This window comes from Hemiscyllium ocellatum, chromosome 16 (assembly GCF_020745735.1).
Source record: "Hemiscyllium ocellatum isolate sHemOce1 chromosome 16, sHemOce1.pat.X.cur, whole genome shotgun sequence".
Lineage (NCBI taxonomy): Eukaryota > Metazoa > Chordata > Chondrichthyes > Orectolobiformes > Hemiscylliidae > Hemiscyllium > Hemiscyllium ocellatum.
In genome coordinates, this window is record NC_083416.1 from 77,005,142 (window position 1) to 77,015,848 (window position 10,707).

Here is a 10,707-nt window from a genome sequence, read left to right on the forward strand (position 1 = left end):
GGTATGCAACAACCTTGCCCATATTTAACTTGAAGCAGTGAAACCTCAAGGGGTCCAGAGCCAGTGTTGACAACTTCCAGGGCAACTCCCACGCCACCAGCTCTGCCTGATCTGTCCTCCAGATGGAACAGGACAAATCCAAAGGGGTTAACGTCAGTGTCTAAGACACATTTGTACTCTGGGAATCATACTTTACTGCCGTCAGGCTGTTATTTGACTGGTATGTCAAAACAGTTCTCCCAATTTTGGCACCAGCTGTCAGATGTTCATAAGGAGGATGTTACAGTAGAACATGGCTGTTTCTGCAGTGCCTAAGGTCAATGCCAGGTGGTTCATCCGGTTTCAATTCTTTTTTGAAACTTCATAGCGATTGGTACAATTGAGTGGCTTGCAAGGCCAGTTCAGCGGGTAGTTAAGTCAACCACATCGCTGTGGGTCTGGAGTCACTTGTAGGCTCATCCTGAAAGACACTGCCGAGATAATTCAGAAATACTTCAGACTTACAAGCCTGAACCTGCACACCAACTCTATTTAGCCAGAGAGGTGCAGTTGGCACAAAACTCCACTGATGAGGGCACTCAAATAAAAACTGGATGATGACTAGTTTCAAGGGTTGTGCACGTGTAAATAAAGGGTGACTTGATGATGGGATTCTGACCCCTGGGGTGTTATTTCAGTGATGACAAAAGGAAAGCACGATCCTGAATAAACATGTTCACAACAGTCATCATTGAACTGGGGGCAAGTCTTTCTTAAATCATTTCTTTTTGGGAAGTTTGACGTGTTCAAACCCTGCCATTGAGGACTGGGCCTAGCTTGGGGAAAAAATGCAATATTTGTTTCTGAGTGAAGAACATTGCAGCAGATGAGAAAATGAGCATTTCACGTGACAGCCTGTGAAGATGTGGCTTTTTCTGTCATTAGGAGTCTTACATTCCCTAAGTGTAAAAAAAGATAAAAAACTGGATGATAAAGGAGTCTGAATTTCAACACAGTCTGAAAAATGCTTGGGGCATGAGAATGGGGAAATAACACAGCAGTTATATAAATATAAGACAACACAGTGGTTTTGAAGTTTGGTCAATGTTGTAACGTTACAGCAAAATCCTAGACAGACACCATAATGACCAGACAACTTATTCTCTCAAAAACAAACTGGGCTTATTTAGGAATAAATATTGATCAGGGCAAATGTCAATGTCTCTGCTTCATAATCACCCACCGGGGTACCTTTTCATTCAGACAGCTGACAGAACTTGATGTGTAAACTTTTCAAAACGATGAAACCTCTGCAAGTGTAGCACACTCTCTTCAGGTTCTAGCGAAGTTCAAATCAATGCCAGACCCGAGGCTTTGGATCTACAGGTGCTCACAGAAGTGACAGACTCAGCAACCAAGGGGAGAGCAAACAAAAACCAGATCAGAAGAACTCTTTTTATTAGTTACACTGAAACATACAGAAAACAATTACAAACGGCGACCTCTGCGACCTCCCTTTCTGCGAGTGCTGTCTGATGGAATAGGAGTAACATCCTCTGTCAGAACAAGAAAATGTCAAAACAAACAGTAAGATCAGGCACTAGACAGGTTAGAAACAACACAAGCTGCACAATTTAGATTCTAACTTGGATCTTATGTCCAAACCCTTATGTACCATCTTATGATCTGGAGTAAGCTGATTTCCCCCACTCAACTCACAGAAGAATGGTGGGCACAGCAGCTCCACTCCTGTCTTTGAGAAACTTTGCACACAGGCCACATTCCACCAGCTCATCTTAAATGGGTTGTCCGTGACCAAGCGTCCCTGCCAGTTGGGGACATGCTAAACTGACAGGGATAGAATGAAACGTGTTCCTTTCTGCAGGGGGAACGACATCACCAGCACTAAGCAGCTGTGATATAAATCTATCCTGCACTTCAACCCCAGGTTTCCTACTTTCCATTCATCAGAGGGTTTATCATCAGCAATAAACTGTCAACGACAAGAGAATCAAGACTCACCAATCCGGCCGATTTTCATCCCAGATCGAGCCAGGGCTCTCAATGCTGACTGGGCACCGGGTCCGGGGGTCTTGGTCCTGGAGGGAAAAATAAAACCCCATATTAGACACAGGTGATATATCACATTAACCCACAGGTTATACACAGCATCAAGGTTTAACCCATATCTTGCCAGACCTGGGATCACACTTATGAGTTTATATCACTCATGGGCTGGTTTTCTTCAGTTCAGGATGACTGCTCCCAACCGTGAAGTTTCAGACAGTTAAACCTGAAATTAACACTCAGACCTGGAGTATTGCATGTAGGTCTGTCACCATAGCAGCAGTTCAAAGGTTCGCTAGGCTAATTTCTTAGAGGAGGAGTGTCTACTCAAAAAAAGTAGGTTGGACCGATGCTCAGTGTTTAGAAGAACAAAAGCTGACCTTAATGAATGATGATAACACAAGGGTACATGGTTGAAAGAACCTTTCCACTTGTTGGGTATGAAGAACTGGAAAGATATCTCAGAATAAGGGATTCCCTATTTAAAACCAGTGAGACATTATCTTTGGAATTCTGCAACTGAGACATTGAACACATTGTATACACAGAAACCTCAATTATCCAAACGACACAGGAGGGGAGTATTTTGTTCGATTAATCGAATGCCAGATAACAGTTTAGCCATGCATCAGAACTTTGCGATTTGTCGGACAATCCAATGTTTGGATAATCGAGGCTCCTCTGTATTTAAGGGTGATAGATTCTTGGACCATTCAAGAAGGGAAGACAGGATAGGAGGGTTGAGGCCAAGCTCAGATGAAACCTGATCAGAGTAGGTTTGAGGGACTATATGATCCGCTCCAGTTCATATTTTTGTGGAATAAATATCAAATGTTCAAAAGTAAAGTGGGAAGAAAGTTCTCATTTCAGTTTTAAATGGTGCCTCTTTATTCTGAGACTGTGCCTTCTGTTCCTAGACTCTCCCATGAGGGAGAAACATCCTCTCACCATTTACCCAGTCATGTCCCTTGATAAATCTTATGTTTCAATGAAATGACCTCTCATTCTTCTAAACTCATTTGAGTCCCAACTTGTCTAGCTTTAGATCATTTGAAATTCCTGCATAACAGGGATCATCCAAGCGAACCTTCTCAACTGCCTCCAATGAAACAATCGCTTTTAAATAAGGGGACCAAAACTGTTCACAGTATCCCATCACCTTGTACAGTTGCAGTAAACCTTCCCTTCTCTTATACTCCAACCTCCTTGAAACATGGGCCAATGTTCCATTAGCCTTCCTGATTATTTGCTGCCCCGGGGTGCTAGCTTTGCGATTCATGCACAAGTATCCCCAAGCCCCTTTGTGTTGGAGCTTCCTGCAGCTTTTCTGCATTTAAGTAATATTGTTCTTTTGTTCCACCTTCCAATATCGGAATCAGACGCAAACAAGTTTTCAAAATCAAACAAGTTTCCATTTACCTGTGTTTACCAGTTTTCTGTCCAATTAACCCATCTCTCTGTAAACTGTTTGTACCCCCTCACAACCTGCCTTTCTGTCTGTTTTTGTGTTGCCTGCAAATTTACTATAGTACATTCACTTAGCTCCTCCAAGTCACTAATGTATATTGTAAACAGCTAACGTCTCAGCAACTGTTCCCTATGGAACCCCACTGGCCATGGGCTTGGCAACTTGGAAGAACCACCATTGATCGCCCACTCATCGTTTCCTGCCCATTAGTCAAATCCCCATTCATGGCAATATACTGCCCCCAACACTGCTCTTACAACAATTGTTTTTGAGAGGTAACTTGTCAAACACATCCTAGAAATCCAAATAAAACACATCCACCGGTTCTCCTCTACCCACTCTGATTAAGATTTCTTCAAATTAGTCAAGATTAGTGTGGTGCTGGAAAAGCACAGCAGGTCAGGCAGCATCTGAGGAGCAGGAAAAATTGAGCAAAAGCCCTTCATCAGGAATCTTTAAATTAGTTAGACATGATTTCCCTTTCATGAAGCCATGCTGACTCTGCCCGATGATTAGATGATGATTTTCTTACTGTTCAGTTATTACAACCCATGACAGCAGACAGAGCCTTGGTTTAAGAATCACACCCAGAAGACATCGTTGCCAATGCAGTATTTCAAACAGATTGTTCGTGACCAAGCGTCCCTGCCAGCTGGGGGCATGCTAAACTGACAGGGATAGTATGAAACGTGTTCCTTTCTGCAGGGGGAACGACATCGCCAGCACTGAGCAGCTGCGACGTAACTTTTCCTGCACTTAATTCAGACTCTTTCTGCATCCCTGTGGGTTGGCGTTGGACCTTACAACATGGCTAGAAATACGATTAGATCACAAATTCATTCACCTTGTAACAGTAAACCACAGAGGAGCACCCCCAATTTCCTAGCCCCTGCACAGTATGAACGAGCTCTAACCTGTTGCCTCCAGTGGCACGCAGCTTGATGTGCAGGGCAGTGATACCCAGCTCCTTGCATCTCTGGGACACATCCTGAGCAGCCAACATGGCAGCATATGGGGAGGACTCATCTCTGTCAGCCTTCACCTTCATCCCACCAGTGACACGGCAGATAGTTTCCCTGAAACAAGCAATAACCAGGTTATAGTACAAACCGAGACGAGGACTCAAACCAATTCAAGTGTGACGGAAGGAAAAAAACACTTCAAGGAGCAGACATTTTATCAAGTCATTGGTAAAGATCATGCTGTTAGAGTGTAAGCAAACCTTGTTGAAAGAAATCAGAAACGATGAAGTTATTCAGCTCCTTGCTGTAAGCTACGGTGGGCTACAAATCGCTACTGCCTTCGCCAGATTTATTTCCCCATTGACAAGTAATGACCAAACATGAGGGAGATACTTCTTTCATTATTAGAGGCTAACTGAAGGACTGTGAGTGAGTTCCAGCAAGCCCATTAATTGGTGAAATGCCCACAGGCTGACCCTTGGCCCCTGCTGCAATCCAAACACATAGCGTGGCTCCTAGCGACCACTGTGGCCCATTGCTACCTCAGGCAGAGATTGAATGGGATGCCCAGGCTGAGCATCTTTTAACAAACTAACCGAGCCCCAACAGATTCCTGTGGGATATTACTGATCACATCGTGCCAATTTAAGGACCCTACACTACGCTCTGTCCATTGCCACTCAAACAATTTCCCAGCCATCTCAGTAATTTGCCCCCAATTCCTTGGGTTTATACTTTCATTAGCAGTCTCGTGTGAGGCTTTATCAAATTCCCTCTAAAAGCCCATATAAATATCCATATCCAGACACTCCCATCTTCCGAGACACCTCTTTAAAAATTCAAAGAAGTTTATCAGGCATAGTCGGCCTGTCATGAATCATGAATACTGGCCAGGCTTGCCCTGAATAAAATGAAAATTTGAGGTGTTCATTTAGCCTGTATAACTGGTCTGCAATTTCCTGGTTTTCCTATTTTGCCCTTAAAACGCACAGCTACATGCAATTTTCCAGACCAGAGGGAAGACTCCGGAATCTATGGAACTTTGAAAGATTATAGTTTGGGCATCTACAATGTGCTCCCCTACTTTCTTCAGCACCCTCAGAGGAAACTGCCAGTCCTGGGGATACATCACTCTTAATTCCATTAATTTCTGTATGAGTGATGTTTTAGTGCAATTCAGACTAGTTAGTTATGACTTTTATTCAGTTCCTGTCCCAATCCACCATGAATTTCCTCAGTTATCCTCCTTTTTTATTGTAAATACCACAAGGTATTCACATGCCTGCCATTCCCCTATAGACATTGACAATACCCCCAGTCTTTAATAAGCTAACATTGCTCCTGAACACCAGCATTCCCTTTTGGTAACCATAAAGTTCTTCCTGATTTTTATGCCCTTGTAAATTTCCTTACCCAATCCCTTTTAGCATCTCCTGTAAATTGCTTTTGAGGATATGAGGCTCCTCATATCTCTGTCATTCAGCAGGACCTGTGCTGCTTTTTGTAAGCCCTTTCTTTCAGTTAGTTGCCTCTGACTGTTTTTGATACAAAGTTGAGCTTCCCCATCTCGTGTTAAATGTCTTATGGGCCTTATCTAAACCTAAATTTCTGGTGGCTGATTCGGACTTTTTGCTTTCAAATGCAACACTGAATTCAATGATGATGCAATCTCTATTTGATAAATAAGTAGAATATTTTTTAAATCTGGCTTATTACTCATTATGGAAGCCATCATTGCTTGTTCCCTTATTGCATCAGAATACATTGTGTAGGAAAGTATTTTGGACACACTTCACAAATTCATCACCTTTCAGACAGGTGTTTGGATTCCCCTCCCAATCCACATTAAAATAAAAATCCTGTGTCAATATTTATCCACCTTTGCTTAACGCCTGCATTTATGTAACGTCACACTTCAGGGCTGCTACCAGGGCCTCTGTACAGAACATCTATCAATTTTAGATCACAGAATCCCTACAGCACAGAAAGAGACCATTTGGCCGATTAATGCTGCACCAAGCCTCTGAACAGCATCTCACCCAAAATCAGACCCACCCTAACCTATCTCCATAGCCAATCCACCTAGTTTGCACAACCACGGACAATTTACCCATGGCCAATCCAATTTACCTGCACATCTTTGGACTGTGGGACGAAACTGGAGCATCCATCGGAAACCCACACAAACATGGAGAATGTGCAGATAGTTTCCCAGGGCTGGAACTGAACACTGGTCCCAAGGCAGTGGTGCAAATCACTGAGCTACTGTACCATTCTTTACTGTTCATCAGTCTAATCATTCCCCTCATTTCATCCAGAATGCCCCTGTGCTTTCAGACAATACTTAACCTATGTTATCTATGCCACAGCACTTGCACAAGTAATTCTGTGTTAACCCCAACTTACTTGCCAGACAGGTCTGTTACATGGACAAACGTATCGTTGAAGGAAGCAAAGATATGGCAGACTCCAAAAACATTCTCTCCCTCAGCCACCTGTGGTCCCAGGCTAATCACCTGCTCCTCCTTCTTTTCCTTACCCTTACGAGGAGCCATTCTGAAAAGGAGAAAACATCTTCAATGTTTATTGATTTGAGAAGATTTGTAGCTCAGGTGGAGACTTAGGTCGTAAGTTTGTTCGCTGAGCTGGAAGGTTTGTTTTCAGACAATTCATCACCATAGTAGGTAACATCATCAGTGAGCCTCTGGTGAAGCACTAGTGTGATGTACCACTTTCTATTCACGTGTCTTGATCTCTTAAAGTGGGTGATATCATTTTCGGTTCTTTTTCTCATAGGTAACCAGAATTCCATCAATAAACACATCGATTTGGACCCCATTTACCAACCCTTAAGAACCTGAAATGATATGCACCTTAAGAGATCGAGACACACAAATAGAAAGTGCAACATAATACCAGTGGTTCAGAGGCTCACTGATGACGTTACCTAGCATGGTGATGAAATGTCTTTAAACAAACCTTCCAGCTCAGCGGGCGAACTTACAACCTGCAGTTTCAACATAATAAGCCATACAACAGAGCACGAAACAGGAGTTTTCTGATCTATAGCACTTCCCTTAACTTCACGGCATTCCAAACTACTACAATCCAAGAACCATCACATTCAACTGATGCTCAGCCTATGGCCATGCTAGCTTGAAAACTGTCAATCTCAGAAGCTAAGCAGACTCAGCTGTGGTTAGTACTTGAAAAGCACAGCAGGTCAGGCAACATCCAAGGAACAGGAGAATTGACATTTTGGGCACAAGCCCCTTCATCAGGAATGAGGCTTGTGGGTTGGTGGGCTGAGAGATAAATAGGAGGAGGATGGGGTTGGGGGAAAGGTAGCTGAGAAAGCAATAGGTAGATGAAGTTGAGGGAGAAGGTGATCGACAGGTCCGGAGGACAGTGCCGAGTTGGAGGGTTGAGACTGGGATGACGCGAGGGTGTGGGGAAAGGAGGAAACTTTTGAAATCCACAGTTATCTGTGTGGTTGCAGGGTCCCAAGTCAAAATGAGGTGTTCTTCCTCCAGGCGTCAGGTGGTAACTGTTTAGCAGTTGGAGGTGGTCCAGGATCTCCATATCCTCGCCAGAGCGGGAGAGGGAGTTGAAGTGTTCAGCCACAGGACGGTGGGGTTGGTTGGTGCAAGTGTCCCAGAGATGTTCTCGGAAACAATCCGCCAGAAGGAGTCCCCTTTCCCCGATGTTGAGGAGACCATACCGGGTGCAAAGGATACAGTAGGTGACATTGGTAAAGATACAGGTAAATTTCTGCCGAATGTGGATGGAACTTTTGGGGCCCTGGATGGAGGTGAGGGCAGTGGTGTCAACACAGGTTTTGCTATGCCTGCGGTGGCAGTGGAAAATGCCAGGAGTGTGGGTGGCGTAGACCCGACAAGGGAGTCGCAGAGGGAATGGTCTCTCTGGAACGCTGATAAGGGTGGGGAGGGGAGAAGAATCTCTCTCTGGTGGTGGGGTCCATTTGGAGAAGGCGGAGGATGACGCAACATATGCGGAGGTTGGTGGGGTGGAAGGTGAGACCTATGGAGGCTCTGAACTTGTTCCGTTGGGAGGGGTGAGGTTTGAGGACGGTGGTGCAGGAAATGGAGATGCGCTGGAGGGCACATGGGAAGGGAAATTGCGAACTTGGAAGAAGGATGCCTTTTGGGATTTTCTAAGGTGGAATTGGTCATCCTGCAAACAGATGTGACAGGGGAATTCAGAATAAGGGATGGCACTTTTACAGGAGATAGGGTGGAAAGAGGCACAGACTAGGTAGCTGAGAGTGTCGGTGGGCTTATCGTAGATGTCTGTGGTTAGTCAGTCACCGGAGACGGTGATGGAGGGGTCCGGGAAGGGGAGGGAGGTGTCTTGAGATGGTCCAGATGAATTTGAGGTTGGGTCTAAGGTGGAATTGGTCATCCTGGAACAGACGCAATGGGTGTCCCTTCCCACACGATTGACAATGCCCTCTCCTCCACTTCCCGCGCCACCATCCCTCCCAACGCAAGGACAGAACCACCCCTGTCCTCACCTTCAACTCCGCATACACTGCATCATCCTCCGCCACTTCCAAACAGACCCCGCCACCGGAGATATATTTTCCTCCCCACCCTATCAGCGCTCCGAGAGACTATTCCGTCAATAATTCCTTCGTCAGGTCCACACCCCGACTAAACCGCACCTGACCCCTTCTCCTGCTACTGTAGGAAATGCGAAATCTGCACCCACACCACTCCCCTCACCTCTGTCCAAGGCCCCAAAGGATCCTTCCACATTTGACAAATTCACCTGTACCTCTGCCCACAAGCCTCATTCCTGATGAAGGGCTCCTGCCCAAAATGTCAATTTTCCTGCTCCGTGGATGCAGCCTGACCTGCTGTGCTTTTCCAGCATTGCACTCTCAACTCTGACCTCCAGCATCTGCAGTCCTCACTTTCGCCTATTTCATCAATCGTCTACTAACAGAGTAGATACTATCAGCTCAGTATTCAAATATTATTTATTTGAAAACTCAGGAGTGGTTGAGGGACAGCAGCACAGAGCCCACGTGAAAGTAGGTTTGTATGTGACCAAGCGTCCCTGTCAGCCAGTAGGGTATTGGACTGCCAGGGATAGTATGAAACATGTTCCTTTTTGCAGGGGGAACGACATCTCCAGCACTGAGCAGCTGTGACGTAACTTTTCCTGCACTTTTATGTTTATCTACCTTGTCTTTTCCTGTTAATATCTCGAAAAGGTCGATCAAATCAGCCTTTTAAACTCAGGAAAAAACTGGCCTGAATTTGTCCAAATCTCACATAACCCCTGAGTCCCAGGCACCATTGGGAGAAAGTGAGGACTGCAGATTAGAGCTGAAAATGTGTTGCTGGGAAAGCTCAGCAGGTCAGGCAGCATCCAAGGAGCAGGAGAATCAACGTTTCGGGCATAAGCCCTTCTTCAGGAATGAAGATTCCTCAGGAAGGATTCCTGAAGAAGGGCTCATGCCTGAAACATGGAATCTCCTGCTCCTTGGATGCTGCCTGACCTGCTGTGCTTTTCCAGCACCACATTTACATCCCAGGCACCATTCCCGTGGACCTACAGGATATTTCCTGAGGCCAATATCCCAATTCTCAAACTAACTCCAATAGGAAAGATCCCCCCAGTCTGCTTTACATTGCTTTCGTCTTCTCTCGCTACCAGCGATGAGCGGGAAAGGGATTGGATTTCAAGCCGGCTCCTGGCCTCCCCTTGCCCCAGATACAGGACGCTTTCCCACGGGGCCGCCTGCGGCCTAGTCATCCCGGGCGCCGGGGTTAGCGATATCATCCGCGCTCCGAGTGAGTGAAAGAAAGGCGAATACCAGCGGGCGGGCTCGGCCCGGGGAGCTGAGAGCTGGTGATACCGGCGGGGAGCATGTTTTAACGGGCGGATGGAGTCGGATTGTCATTGTCGCCGCCCGAGACCTACCTGCCGCTCGCAGCAGAGCCACAGCCGGAAAGGAGGGTCAGAGGGCACGGGAGGGCGGGAGAAGGCCATAGCGCATGCGCCTGCACCACCCGACCCTTCCCCGCCAACCACAATGAACGGTTCCAATTACCTTTGTCACCAAAAAAAAGCAAATTGAGTGCAGTTGAAGTATTAAAACGTTCGCATTTTTTTAATGGTTCTATTTTAAAATATTAAACCCATTTCACGCTTCTGTCGTGTAGGCATGCGCAGAGCCGTCTGCCGTTCGGCGTCGGTTGT

At 45.7% G+C, this 10,707-nt stretch overlaps 1 protein-coding gene and 1 non-coding gene across 2 annotated transcripts; both read right to left on the minus strand.

Moving 5' to 3' along the window:
- Positions 1–1,420: 1,420 nt before the first annotated feature.
- Positions 1,421–10,488, minus strand: rps14 (ribosomal protein S14). The gene is made up of 5 exons (XM_060836948.1): positions 10,429–10,488; positions 6,883–7,032; positions 4,429–4,590; positions 2,002–2,078; positions 1,421–1,535 (listed from the first exon to the last, which is right to left on the minus strand). Exons 2-5 carry the CDS (start codon positions 7,029–7,031, stop codon positions 1,468–1,470), a joined length of 456 nt encoding a protein of 151 aa, XP_060692931.1. The 5' UTR covers position 7,032; positions 10,429–10,488; the 3' UTR covers positions 1,421–1,467.
- LOC132823575 (small nucleolar RNA SNORA63) lies at positions 9,539–9,669 on the minus strand. Its single transcript, XR_009645569.1, has one exon. It is a non-coding gene; the product is annotated as a small nucleolar RNA SNORA63 (small nucleolar RNA).
- Positions 10,489–10,707: the final 219 nt, after the last annotated feature.

What these genes read in the sequence shown, in the direction of transcription:
- rps14 (XM_060836948.1), bottom strand. Translation starts at nt 7,031, where the DNA reads ATGGCTCCTCGTAAGGGTAAGGAAAAGAAGGAGGAGCAGGTGATTAGC. An exon ending in GTAACAGACCTGTCTGGCAA is followed by an intron (nt 4,591 to 6,882) that starts GTAAGTTGGGGT and finishes TGCTTGTTTCAG; the next exon opens with GGAAACTATCTGCCGTGTCA. An exon ending in CGTGCCACTGGAGGCAACAG is followed by an intron (nt 2,079 to 4,428) that starts GTTAGAGCTCGT and finishes TTTTCCCTCCAG; the next exon opens with GACCAAGACCCCCGGACCCG.